The sequence below is a fragment of the Gekko japonicus genome, unplaced genomic scaffold, assembly GCF_001447785.1.
Source record: "Gekko japonicus isolate JY-2015 unplaced genomic scaffold, Gekko_japonicus_V1.1 scaffold558, whole genome shotgun sequence".
In the NCBI taxonomy this organism is placed as follows: domain Eukaryota; kingdom Metazoa; phylum Chordata; class Lepidosauria; order Squamata; family Gekkonidae; genus Gekko; species Gekko japonicus.
This window is the reverse complement of record NW_015170908.1, coordinates 324,539-339,149: the sequence shown is the minus strand read 5'-3', so window position 1 is coordinate 339,149 and position 14,611 is coordinate 324,539. Positions and strand designations below refer to the sequence as shown.

The 14,611-nt window shown below is 48.9% G+C and overlaps 1 protein-coding gene across 1 annotated transcript in view; it reads left to right on the top strand.

The window, feature by feature from the left end:
- Positions 1-11,327: 11,327 nt before the first annotated feature.
- Positions 11,328-14,611, top strand: part of LOC107116687 (claudin-16-like) — a 6,812-nt gene continuing 3,528 nt past the window's right edge. Inside the window, exons 1-2 of the mRNA XM_015418656.1 lie at positions 11,328-11,441; positions 13,054-13,156. Coding sequence (XP_015274142.1) covers positions 11,328-11,441; positions 13,054-13,156 — 217 coding nt within the window. The remainder of the gene's footprint in view (positions 11,442-13,053; positions 13,157-14,611) is intronic.

Here is a 14,611-nt window from a genome sequence, read left to right as displayed (position 1 = left end):
CACACCCAATAGCAGAAAGTCATTAGGATTGGCTACATTAGGGGTGTGTGGCATAACATGCAAAGGAGTTTAAAAAGCCCTGGGTTTTGAGAACAAACAAGGTAAACAGAATAAGAAGGGAAAGGTGGGTGTGGCTGGATGACCACACTTCTGGTAACATGGTGGTGTGGCCTAATGGGCTAATGAGTGATGCTGTCAGGGTGTGGCCTAATATGCTAATGAGTTCTTGCTGGGCTTTTTCTACAAAAAGAGCCCTGCCTAAAAGTTAAGGTAAACAGAATAAGAAGGGAAAGGTGGGTGTGGCTGGATGACCACACTTCTGGTAACATGGTGGTGTGGCCTAATGGGCTAATGAGTGATGCTGTCAGGGTGTGGCCTAATATGCTAATGAGTTCTTGCTGGGCTTTTTCTACAAAAAGAGCCCTGCCTAAAAGTATTTGCACACATTTCATGGCAACTGATCATAGTTCAGCCCGGAGAGAAATCTCTGTTCACAAATCCTAGGCGAGAATTTCTGTGTGATGCTTGCTTTCCATATGCACACATTTTAGGTGGACAAATGAACCTTTTTAAGTGGATATCTTTAAAAAGCAGTGTGTGAAGAAGTCTCAATAGGCAAAAGCTAAGAAACAGCTAAAATTGGACCAGTGGGCCACAGGTATTGCTTTTACTGATTGCCCAGCCTGCCAAAGAAAAGTGTAGTTCAGGGAGAAAACAGGGTTCGGTTTATGGTTGCCAGCCTCCCGGTGGGGGCTGGAGATCTCCCAGAATTACAACTGATCTCCAGGTAACAGAAATCAGGTCTCCCAAAGAAAATGGCTGCTTTGGAGGGTGGCCTGTATGGCATTATATCCCAACGAGGTCCCTTATCTCCCCAAATCCCGCCCTCCTCAGGCTACACCCCCTACATCTCCAGGTATTTCCCGAGAGCTGGCAACCCTGGAACTTCTGTTACAGATCACTAGCCCAAGTCACAGGACTACAATTCCCAGAATTCCCTGATAGAAGTTTTACCCTCAGTAACTATGGTTGCCAGTCTCCAGGTGGGGCCTGGAGTTCTCCCAGAATTAATAACTGGGCCCAGTTCCTCCAAGAAAAAAATGGCTGCTTTGGAGGGTGGAGTATATGACATTATACCCCACTGGAGTCCCTCCCCTCCCCAAACCCTACGTTCCCCAGCTCCATCCCCAAATCTCCCAGAATTTCCCAACCTGGAGTTGGCAGCCATATTGGTAACCCTAGATAAGGGACCCAGGCCAGGAAACACTGTGTTCGAGTCCTGGCTCATACTGACCATCACCTCCAATCTTTGAGAGATCTGCTGTTAAAACTTACTATGGAAAGTGCTGTACATGAGCATGAGACTGAAGGTCACATCACCGGAAGCCAAACGCACCGGAAATGTGAAGACGGGCTCCTGATTTTCTGCTGTACAACTTGCAATCTGTGGTGGCGTTGTGGTTGCCAACTCCAGGTTGGGAAATACCTGGAGATGTGGGGGGGCGGAGCCTGGGGAGGGTGGGGTTTGGTGAGGGGAGGAAGAAGAGATTGGATTTATACCCCAACCTTGGAGTCTCAGAGCGGCTTACAAACTCCTCTCCCTCCCCCTCCCCACAACAGACACCCTGTGAGGTGGGCGGGGCTGAGAGAGTTCTTCCTAAGACTGCTCTTTCAAGAACAGCTCTGACAGAACTATGGCTTGCCCAAGGTCATCCAGCAGCTGCAAGTGGAGGAGTGGGGAATCAAACCAGAGTCCGCACACTTACCCACTACACCAAACTGGTAGGGCATAATGCCATCGAGTCCACCCTCCAAAGCAGCCACTTTCTCCAGGGAAACTGAACTTGGTCATCTGGCGATCAATTGCAATAGCAGGAGATCTCCAGGCCCCACCTGGAGGCTGGTGTCCCACCTTGACTGGCTTCTCCAGAAAGTTTTCCGCCCACCAGCTGGTCCCCCCCCCCTGTTGGTACCTAAATGTGGCTTTGCTGCTTTACAGCCCCTCTGAATCAGATCGCTGAGCCCCCCCCCCAAACACACACCCTTTTGTTGGCAGGAAACACTGATTGACCTAATCCGTCTGCGCAATCAGATGCCGGGAGGGAGGGGAGGGAGGCGCTCTAATCTTCTCTCCTGGGGTTCAGGGCTGACTTGAGTTATGCCTCACTGGGGCGAATTGCTTCTGCTCTGTGAAGTTCAAGGCAGCTTCCAAGTTTCCTGAAGTCAAATGATGTCTCTGAAACCAGAGTGGGGGAAACTGAGGTCACTTTGGAATTCACTGCTGCGAGAGACAAGAAATAGCTGCTAAGACGCTGAACTGCGGGCTGGAAGGTCGGTAGTTCGGCAGTTCGAGACCCGGGTGCCGCGTGACGGAGTGAGCTCCCCTCTCTGGCCCCAGCTCCTGCCAACCTAGCAGTTCGAAAGCAAGAAATTGCAAGTAGATAAATAGGTACCGCTTTGGTGGGAAGGTCACAGCATTCCATGCGCCTCGGCATCTAGTCATGCCGGCCACATGACCACGGAAATGCCTTCGGACAGTGCTGGCTCTTCGGCTTTGAAACGGAGATGAGCACCGCATCCCTAGAGTCGGATTTGACTGGCTTTTGAGCAAGGGAAACCTTTACCTTTACTTAAGTGGGGATTAGACACATTCCTGGGGGAGGAAAGGTCTGTTAGTGGCTGTTGTGATGGCTAAATGGAACCCCTATATTCAGGGGTAGTGTATCTTTGAATATCACGTGCTAGGTGGCAAAGGCATAGGGAGGCTTTGGCCTCTGGGCCTTGCCTGTAGGTAGGGTAGCCAGGTACCCCCTGGCCATGAGCGGGGGATGGGGGAGTAGGGTTCCCAGATCCAGGTTGGGAAACTCCTGGAGATTTGGGGATGGAGCCTGGGGAGGACGGGGACCTCAGTGGAGTACAATGCCTTAAAGTCTACCCTCCAGAGCAAGGCTCCCTCTAAGCTGTGGAGACTTGTGAGCAAAAATGCTACTTTGTGAGCTACTGGCAGAAAAGTTGTGAGCGAGCGATTTGGCTCCTACATAAATCAGTTTGCTCTGGAGCCATCCTTCCCGAGCGAAGACAAAAATCTGTCAAATCGCTCGCTCATAGCTTTAATGCCAGTAGCTCACAAAGTAGAATTTTTGCTCACAAGACTCCACAGCTTAGAGGGAACATTGCTCCAGAGCATCCATTTTTCTCCAGGGGAAATGATCTCTGTAGTCTGGAGATGAGCTGCAATTGCAGGAGATTCCCAGGTCCCACCTGGAGGCTGGCATCCATACCAGACCTTATTGGGAAGAGAGAGAGAGTGTGTAAAGGGGTATCCCAGAGTCCCAGTAAAGGGGTACACTTTGCATATTAGACAGTTTGCATACGTGTGAAACAGGATGTTGGACTAGATGGTAAGGTAAAGGTAAAGGTTCCCTTGCTCGAAAGCCAGTTGAGTCCGACTCTAGGGTTGCGGTGCTCATCTCCGTTTCAAAGCCGAAGAGCCAGCGCTGTCCGAAGATGTTTCCGTGGTCATGTGGCCGGCATGACTAAACACCGAGGCGCACGGAACGCTGTTCCCTTCCCACCGAAGTGGTACCTATTTATCTACTTGCAATTTCTTGCTTTCGAACTGCTAGATGGACTGTTGGTCTAATCCAGCGAGGCTTTCCTTAAACGAATCAAAAGCAGGTTTGTGTTTCATTTCAGCTCCTGTTTAAGCCACCAGGTTGATCGTTTGCCTTTGAATCGGTTCATTCATTCATTTAAATCCACGGAGTCAACCCTGCCCCTCCCAGTGGTTTCTAGTAATGACTTTTAAAAAACCACACACAAGCCAATGACTCAATAAACAATTAACCAACAAAAGCAAATTAAATATAACATCAGTTCAGCATATAGTAAACAAAGCAGTCATTCAATACAGCCTTTGCGCTTCAACGCTATCACCCCGAGCTCAGTGAATGGTTCCTTTATGGGATACTGAAGGTAGGAACATACATGCTGCCATTTTCCTGATCACAGAAGTCTCACCTGCCATCCAGTCTCCCACAGCTAGGGTATCCAGGTCCCTCCTGGCCACCAGCAGGGGATGAGGAGGTAGGTTTGATGTAGTGGTTAAGAGCGGCGAACTCTAATCTGGGAGAACCGGGTTTGATTCCCCACACCTCCGCATGCAGCTGCTGGTGTGACCTTGGGTCAGTCACAAGTTCTTTCAGAGCTGTTCTCTCACGAGCAGTTCTCGAGAGAGCTCTCTCAGCCCCACCTACTGCACAGAGTGTCTGTTGTGGGGAGGGGGAGGGAAAGGAGATCGTAAGCTGCCCTGAGACTCCTTTGGGTATAAATCCAAACTCCTCCAGCACCTTCTTCTTCTCCTCCTCTTCTTCTTCTAGGTTTGCCAGATCCTGGAGATTTGGGGGAGGATCCCAGGGAAGACAGGGACCTCATTGGGACACAATGCCCTAGATTCCACCCTCTGAAACATCCATTTTCTCCGGGGGGGGGGGGACACTGACCCCTGTAGTCTGGAGATGAGCTGTAATTCCAGGGGACCCCCAGGTGGGGATCCCCAGGTCCCACCTGGAGGCTGGCATCCCTACCCATAGCCTCCTCTTATAGTTCACCCATTTCCACCTTCATCCCTCTCTGACCCACCTGGGACAAGCATGAAACTCAATTTTGAGTCATAGAACCTCTGATTGAGGCGATGCCTGCCTCAAATTGTCTTAGAGTGCATGGCTACAGTTGTCTGTCATGTAGGGAGTATTCGTTCAGATTGCTGGTTGATGCCTACACACGCACCAGGAGGAAATGAACTGCCATAATTCGATTGGCTTTTTCATATATTTTAAATGTACGATCATGAAAATCACGGAATGAGATCTATGGTCTTCACAATGTCACATGTATTTGTGACCGTTGAAGAAGGCCTGTAGAGCCAAAATGTGTCTGGCCTCATTCACTGTGGTCTTCTTGGTACACCATCAATTTTGGGATATTTATATGTATTGTATACTGAGGACTGCTTAGTCCGGTGGCTTAGTCTAGAGAGGCTAAATTCAAGGCCGATGTTTTTAAGTTTGTATTTTAAGTACACAGTATAATAAATTGATTTTTTTAAAAATTCATTTTTATGTGCAATGAATATTGGAATGTATTTCTCTGATCTGGCAACAGAGGAGACCCAACACTGGAGAACCGTTCAGCCCACCTCAAAGAAAAGCCTGCTGTTAGTTACCTCCATGCTTGAGAGGAGACGACTGGAGTGTAACAACAGGATCTCAGTTATTTACTCTTAGCATTCCACAGTTAAGAAGGATACATTTACACATTAGTCTCCTGTTTTGACATATTTATTTGCCCCACTGTGTTCCCAAAGCATCCCTGTTTCTCACCAGTGAATTGTTGGGAGGTTTTGCTAGCTCTGAACACCGGTTTAAATCTGTCAGTGGGGTGGGAGAACAGGTGGGCTCACAGATCAGGTTCCTTTCATTTTTAAGATTGTGCCTGTGATTTTAACTTCTCTGCCTTGTGGCCAAGAGCACAGGATGAGGAGTGAACCTCTTCGCTGAAAGGAGCTTCTCTTTGAGGGGCTGAACCCTCTCCGAAACCTTTTGCCGGAGCAACAAAGCAATCTGTGCAGTTCTGCTAAACCAATCTAAAGATCTCGAGCTATTTGGCTGATGTCCATGAGGGTTAAAATCCAAACAAACAACCCTTTCTTTCAGCCTGGTCGGTTGGTCAGATATTTCTGTCAGAGAGCCCCAACAAGCAACTCTTCCCCCCCCCTTTGTGATTGTGAAAGGAATGAACCAGCGATGGAAACGATTTAACTGTTCATGAGAACAGCCTGCTAGTGTTAGCAGGAAGCGCCTACACTTTGCTGGCACTGGGAATCAGAGAATTTGGCAACCCTGTCTGCAGAGGGAGGGAGAGAGAAATAGGGAGCACACCAACTTATAGCTTTCTTTTGATCAGCGTTACTCTGTGAATTACAGCCCATCTTTTCTAGTGTGATGCTGCGGCAAAAAAGGCCAACACAATGATAGAGGCTGCAATTTGGGAGATGTTCTTTTGTCTTTTTAAAAAGAAAGATAAAAATGACATGAGAGAGAGGCTTTCCTTCCTGTGATATATGCACGTTTAACTTCTGTTCCACCGTTGCCTCTGGTCAAACAGGATCTGCAGGTTTTTGAAATAAAGTCTGCCATACCGGTTGACCAGAAGCAAAAAGCAGGAAATAAAGGTGGTTTGACCCCTGGAACCAAATTGCTCTTTCAAACTTCTTTCTGCTTTCTGGAGGGATAAAAAAAATCTCCATGCATTCACGCCAGGTCAGTTGCACGACACAGATACAGAGCTCTGGACACACAGATGCAAAAAGTGCTGTTTGGACTTGGCATGAATGTCTGCTGGTCAGGGGCCAGGGCCAGCAGGTGTGATCCTGCTCCCCTCTCACCACATCACACAGACAGACCGCGTGAACAGGATTACTCTGCGTCAGGAATCCAGACGCTCGACAGACGATGCTCACCGTCTTTCTTCTGGCCAGGTTAACTGGAACCACTGACTTCAGAAATTATTTGCGCTGCTCTGATGAGCCATGACAGGTTTAGCCCCAGACAGGGAGTAACTCTTTGCCAGCTCAGCATGCTCACCAGTCTCGGGAAGATGCCAGCACCTGCTTCGGATGGTGCGCATGCTTTCTGACCCATGGCTGTTTTAATTGCAAGGAAGACCATCACCCTGCAGAAACACAAAGCGCATCTGACGTGGTTCGGAAAAGCTGTGAGTCGGGCCCAGAGGGGCAGTTCTAACCAAGTGGGGCATTAGATGCCTCCTGCGCTAGAGGAACGCTGTGTGATCACAAGCCCAGCTGTAGTCCGAGACCCAAAACTCATCTGGTGGCATTTGAAAACTCCTGAAGTGCTCTTACCATAATTCTCTCCAGACCCTCTCCAGCAACTCCCTTCAGGAAGATGAAGGCTTGAGGATCTGGTCCAGCCAAAATCAAGGTAACTCCTAATCAATGTTCCCTCTAAGCTGTGGAGTCTTGTGAGCAGAAATTCTACTTTGTGAGCTCCTGGCATTAAAGTTGTGAGTGAGCGATTTGGCTACTGCATAAATTAGTTTGCTCTGGAGCCCTCCTTCCTGAGCCAAGACAAAAATGTGTGAGCTGGAGGCTAAAAAACTGTGAGCTAGCTCACATTAACTCATCTTAGAGGGAACACTGCTCCTAATCTGGGGAGCATTGCTGGGAGGGGAATGCTGTTTTTAGGAAAGCTCCCCCTCCCCCCCAGACACACATGCACCCTAGGTCTCAAACTTTGGTCCTTGAAATGATGTTAAGGTTCATGGTTCTGTTCTGTTTTTGTGGTGGGTTTTTTTTTAATCCTGAAATTTCTTGGTATACTTTTGATTTTCTGTATCGTTCTAAACTAGGAAAACATCAACAACTAACTCAAGAGCTTGTTATTTGTTTCTTCACCCCTACTCTACCTTAACTTATATAAGCGTGTTCATGATGTATGTATGTGCTTCCAAGTTGCGACTGACCTATGGCGGCCAATGTTCCCTCTAAGCTGTGGAGCCCCGTGAGCAAAAAGTCTACTTTGTGAGCTATTGGCATTAAAGTTGTGAGCAAGCAATTTGACTACTGCATAGATTAGTGTCCTCTGGAGCCATCTTTCCTAAGCTGAGACAAAAATGTGTGAGCCAGAGGCTAAAAAACTGTGTGCAATTCTGGTCACCACACCTTAAAAAGGATATTATCGCTTTGGAAAAAGTGCAGAAAAGGGCAACTCGAATGATAAAAGGGTTGGAACACTTTCCCTATGAGGAAAGGTTAAGGCGCTTAGGGCTCTTTAGCTTGGAGAAATGACGACTGAGGGGTGACATGATTGAGGTTTATAAGATTATGCATGGGAAAGAGCAGGTAGAGAAAGAGGTACTTTTCTCCCTTTCTCACAATACAAGAACTCGTGGGCACTCCATGAAATTGCTGAGCCGTCGGGTTAGAACGGATAAAAGGAAGTACTTCTTCACCCAAAGAGTGATTAACACATGGAATTCACTGCCACAGGAAGTGGTGGCGGCTACAAGCATGGACGGCTTCAAAAGGGAATTAGATAAGCATATGGAACAGAGGTCCATCAGTGGCTATTAGCCACAAGGTATAGATAGGGGCTCTGGGACTCAGCTTAGAGGGAACACTGATGGCGGCCCCAGCAAGCGGCTTTCCAGGCAAGTGAGAAGCAGAGGTGGTTTGCTATTGCCTTCCTCTGCACAGCAGCCCTGGTCTTCCTTGGTGGCCCCCCATCCAAGTGCTGACCCTACTTAGCTTCTGAGATCTGATGGGATCTGGCTATGCCATACCATTCCACATCTGTACATGTTCACTGGTGAACCTTTAGGCACAAGTGCGTCAAAAATCCTCTCATGTAACATATTGTTCATGCTCTCACGCATTGGCAAGAATTGCCTCGCGTGAGAAACTTGAGGGAACCCCAGTAGAATCAACATTTTGTGCGGTGTTTTATCAACGCACATGGACACATCAGTAGCCTGTGGGGAAAGATGATATGAACTAATGGCCCTGGAAGCAGATTGTGCACCCCCAGTAAAATAAAGGTAAAGGTTCCCTTGCTCGAAAGCCAGTCGAATCCGACTCTAGGGTTGCTGTGCTCATCTCCGTTTCAAAGCCAAAGAGCCAGCGCTGTCTGAAGATGTTTCCGTGGTCATGTGGCCGGCATGACTAAACACCAAGGCGCACGGAACACTGTTACCTTCCCACTAAAGTGGTACCTATTTATCTACCTGCAATTTCTTGCTTTCGAACTGCTAGGTTGGCAGGAGCTGAAGCTAGAGACGGGAGCTCACTCCATCATGCGGCAGACCCGGGTCTCGAACTGCTGAACTACTGACCTTCCACAGCCTGCAGTTCAGCGTCTTAACCACTTGAGCCACCGCAGCTCCTTGCACCCCCAGTACTCTGTACAAAACATGGAAATAAGGAAATGGGTGATTCCTAATGCATTGATTCTGTGTTGAAAGGAGACCAAATTCACGGGGAACTCTAAAATGCAGGGAGGGGTTGGAGAAAGATGCCCATCTACTATTGGGGAACAGGAGACAAAATCACAGGGGTCTTTCATCCTTTCTTTCCTCTCTCCCATTTTCAAATGCTGCTGCCTATCACAGTCTATTCACTGCCACTGGACATAGTGACGGCCATAAGCCTAGATGTCTTTTAGACAGGGATTAGGGGGATAGGTCCGTCAATGGCTATTAGCTATTAGCCATTGTGACTAAAAAGAACCTTCACATCCAGAGGTAGTCAAACTCTGAACTCCAATTCTAAAGGCGAAGACTCTGGTCTCTAAGTTATCACCCTGGGAGAACTGGTTGGCCACAGTGTGAAACAGGATGCTGGAGTTGGATGGACCACTGGCTGATCCCGCAGGGCATCTCTTGTGTAAAGTGGACAAGCTAGTCAGACCATAGTCTGTCCTTGATCTAAGGCAGCTTCACATACATTTAAAAAAAAGATGAACGGCTTTAAATGCCGTGTACCCCATTGACCTAAATCTGCAAGGCGATTTTTCTTTACAATACTACAAGGCTAACTTTACTTAATTTTTTAAATCTACCCAAATACCTCCAGACCGCAGCTGAAATTGGCCAAATGCTGGAGTGTGCTTCAGAGCATTCCTTCATGTTCTCAGCATGTGATTTTTAATTGACTCGAGCAGTTTCTGATTGGACCACTGAAACAAAAATAAGTTGCACGCAGTTCTGCCCCAGTCATTCAGATTAACGTTGTTTTTGACTTCTCGTTGCACGAAGGAAATCTCGGGGTGTTTTTAAAAAAAAAAAAAAGATTTGTTTTCCCACTTCCATAACTCCACTTCTTTCAAGTGGTCATTAGAGGAGATTGGCTTTTAAAAAATATTGATTTTGAGTGTTGGCTCAGGGGTGGATAAATGAGACGGACTCACCCATTCATTCACTTCTGACACCGTGTGTGATATTTCACCATCAGTAAAAGGTAAAGGTTCCCTTGCTCGAAAGCAAGTCGAATCTGACTCTAGGGTTGCAGTGCTCACCTCCATTTCAAAGCTGAAGAGCCAGCGCTGTCCGAAGACGTTTCCGTGGTCATGTGGCCGGCATGACTAAACACCAAGGCGCACGGAAACCTGTGCACTTCCCACCGAAGTGGTACCTATTTATCTACTTGCAATTTCTTGCTTTCGAACTGCTAGGTTGGCAGGAGCTGGAACTAGAGACGGGAGCTCACTCCGTCATGCGGCACACTCGGGTCTCGAACTGCTGAACTACTGACCTTCCACAGCCTGCAGTTCAGTGTCTTAACCACCTGAGGCACCGCAGCACCATCAGAGACAGTCCTAATTTGGAGAATGACATCAGATCCCCCAGACTCATAGGCTTAGAATCTCTCATCTTAGTCAGTGGTGTGTGTAAAGCAAGGCCCCATCAATGCAATCATACTTCCTCATACTGAATCAGGCCATTGGCCCATCGAGGTCCGTATTGTCTACTCTGACCCAGTAGTAGCTCTCTAGTATCTCAGGGGGAGGTCTTTCACATCACCTGCTCCCTGATCCTTTAACTAGAGATGCCGGGGATAGAACCTGGGACCTTCTGCATGCCAACAGCTCTGGGTTGGGAAATACCTGGAGATTTGGGGGTGGAGCCTGGGGAGGCTGGGGCTCGGTGAGGGGAGAGATCTCATCAGGGTACAACGCCATAGAATCCACCCTCCAAAGCAGCCATTTTCTCCAGGGGAACTGAGCTCTATCATCTGGAGATCAATTGTACTACTGGGAGGTCTCCAGGCCCAACCTGGAAGTTGGCATCCCTATCACTGCAGAGCCCCCCTGCCCCCCCCCGGTCCAAAACAGTCCAGTGGCACCTTTAAGACCAAGTTTTATTCAGGTACAAGCTCTCCCTCCTCTGTGAAGACAGATCTGCACATGTGCCCCCCCCCCCATAGCTAGCAATCCAAAACAGTCCAGTGGAGCCTGAGCGGTGGGTGTTGCCTTTTGGCACACTTCCGGTGATGTCAGGGGGTGTGGCATATGCAAATAAGTTATGCTAATGAGTTATGCTAATGAGCTTCTACACCTCTTTTTCTACGGCATGACCCCTGATGCACAGTAGAATTTTTGCTCACAAGACTCCACAGCTCAGAGGGAGCATTGATTGGGAGTGAGATCACCATGATACCAGGATTCTTTGGAGGTCGTGGTGGCCGTGAAACACTGTGGTTTAAACCAGCCAAGAGCCTCATGCTCCTGTTCTGGCCTTCCAGAGCTCTCCACATGGCTGCGCTGGTGCAGATGGTGTCTTTCTCCATGGCTTTCGTCTCCACCCTCTTCCTGGTGGCAGCCACTTGGACTGATTGCTGGATGGTGAATGTCGACGACAGCTTAGAGGTGAGCAAAATGGGTAGCGGCAGGCCCAGATTCAAGGGGGCCGTCAACACCCTACGGACACTTCCTTCAGGATTGGAAGGGGGAACAGAGCAAAACGTGACTCTTCTGCACCCCTTTCGGCCCCACTGGAGCAATTGCTAGTAGGTTCTGCTTCAGGGGTCCCCAACGTGGTGCCTCTGGCCTGGGCAGCATGGCACCCACCAGGTGTTTTAAGAAAGTGGGCAGAGCCAGGCGGGGCCTTTGCCCAACAAGGCTTCTTACTGGCCACTGGAGATTTTCACCTTGATGGAGTGACACACATTCAGACCTACAAAATCGCTGTTACCAGAATAAGTTGTGGAGGTGATTTGGCGATACCTATGGCCCATCACTAATACCAGAAGTCCAATTATAAGTATACAAGGAAACAACATCTGGTTAAATTATATGTGTACTAAAACTCTGTAACAGGTCTTTGAATGTGTGTCTAGAATATATAGATAATAGTGACCACCGAGGAAGGCCCTTAGGGGCCGAAACACGTTTGGTCTTCAGTTGTAAAGTATTTACCCATCATATGTATGTATAGAGGATAAGCTTTTATAGTCTGATCTCAGACAAAGCAATTTTTAATCAGGAAAGTCTTAACATGTGTACACCTTAATAAATAGCCCTTTTTGGTTCGTAGATTTAACTGGCTGTGCAGATTATTGAAAACGTTGGTTGGACAGCAGCAGCCACCACAGCACAAGGATCTTTACTGTGCGACTGAAGGGAAAGCTGCAGCAGCCGTTTTGTGGCTGGCTCCACCTCCTGCGGCAGCCATTTCGTGGCTGGCTCCACCTCCTGCGGCAGCCATTTCGTGGCTGGCTCCACCTCCTGCGGCAGCCATTTCGTGGCTGGCTCCACCTCCTGCGGCAGCCATTTCGTGGCTGGCTCCACCTCCTGCGGCAGCCATTTCGTGGCTGGCTCCACCTCCTGCGGCAGCCATTTCGTGGCTGGCTCCACCTCCTGCGGCAGCCATTTCGTGGCTGGCTCCACCTCCTGCAGCAGCCATTTTGTGGCGGCGCTTACCACGCCACGTCAGAGTTCCAAAGTTGCCCACAGGCTCAAAAAGGTTGGGGACCCCTGCACTGCTTCTTCCCCTTTGGCATTCCCTCTGTTTATAAAGGATTTATTGCGGTTTTAATGGTTTGATTGTAAAATGCTTTGAAGGCTTTTTGAATGGAAAAGTAGGATAGAAATCTGTTAAATTTAAAAAAAACCAATCAACAAATTCTTCTATGAAAACCAATGTTCTTTGGCTTTCGGCATTCGCGTACAGCACGACGGTCTCCAGTTTACATCAGAGGGGCCCTCCTGGATTAGGGCAGCCCTCTGAGGGAGGCAGAAAATCCCAGAGTTCCTTGTGCTTATTGCAAAGGACTTTGGGAGATGTTGTCATTTAATTCATGAATTACCTCCAGTTTGGCCAGGTTCTGCATAAGCAAGAGGCAAGATGGTGGAGCTGACTCTTGGGGGGGGGGGAATGGATGATCCTGAGTTGAGTCTAGGTTCCCCCATGGGGCCAGCCCTGGCAACGTCTCAAACTATCCTTGTAGATCCCTTCTACCCCTTCTGTGTTCCCATGCAGGTCAGCCACAAGTGTCGGGGGCTTTGGAGGGAGTGCGTCAGCAACTTGAAGGACGGCATCAAGACCTGTGACCCCTATGATTCCATTTTAGCAGAACATCCCTGTAAGTCTCCAGCTATTGATAAGAATTGTCTTCTACGGCCATTGTGGACTCGGTGTGTGTGTGTGTTAAACTTAATGCAATTGCATCTCCCCTTTTAAAACGTATCTTTGAAAGCCCTGGAAACTGCAGAGGGGATTCTGAGCATGCCTAGACTGCTCATATCTTGAGCAAACAAAACGGGAGATGACTGTTACGTGAATCTGGAATGTAGTTATGAGGATAGGGTTACAGACACCACTGGAACTGAGGGCCTATTTTTATTATTAGGTAGGTTTGGGCCCAAGGGCAGTTGTCCCTTGGCCTTGGCCACCCTACTCATTGAGAACCAAGCCTGATATAATCTACATAGCTCCCCCCATTCATTTGCATATCGTAGGATTGTCTGCGTCAGGGGTCATTTCCTGCGGGAGCGCACAGAAGCGGAGCTCCGGCAGTAAGGAGCCCAGGGGGTGGGCACATGCAACAAGCCCCCCCTCCCAACAGCCCTCAGTCAGGCCACGAGGAGCAAGAAGCAGCCAGGTAAGTTGCAGAGCCCCCCCCCGCCTTCAGGTACAAGCTCTCCCTCCTCTGTGAGGACAGATCTGCGCGTTCCCCCCCCCCAGCCAGCAATCCAAAACAATCCAGTGGCACACCTTTAAGACCAAGTTTTATTCAGGTACAAGCTCTCCCTCCTCTGTGAGAGCAGATCTGCACGTTCCCCCCCGCCCCCAATAGCTAGCAATCCAAAACAATCCAGTGGAGCCTGAGCGGTGGGTGTTGCCTTCTGACACACTTCCGGTGATGTCAGGGGGTGTGGCACATGCAAATAAGTTATGCAAATAAGTTATGCTAATGCGCTCCTGCACCTCTTTTTCTACGAAATGACCCCTGGTCTGCATGCATTGGTTTCCAATGTTCCATCAAGCGACCAACTTTTGGGAATGGGCATATAGAGATGACGGATGGATGGACAGACACATGGAGAGATAGATGAAATGGACTCGTGGACAGAGACGGATGACTCGGACCGATAGAAGATGAGACATACAGTGGAATTAGGGTTGTCAGCTCTGGGTTCGAAAATACCTGGGGATTTGAGGGTCGAGCCTGGGAGGGCGGGATTTAGGGAGGGGAGGGACCTCAGTAGGGTATATTGCAGTCCACGCAGTCCACCTTCCAAAGTAGCCCTTTTCTCCAGGAGAAGTGGAATAAATGGTTTGAGTAAATAATAAGCTATCTATGTCGTCTGGAGATCGGCGGTAATTCTGGGGGGTTTCCAGCCCCCACTGGAGGCTGGCGACCCCTGGAGGAATGGACAAATAGGTAGGTAAGTGGAGGATGAATTGATGGACCAATGTGGATGGGTGGAGAGTGGGATTTCCAGGTCCAAGCAGAGGTCATTTCGGGGGGGAACGCGGGGGATCGCAGTTCCCCCGGGTGAGGTACGGGGGCGGGGCACATGACGAAGCCCCGCCC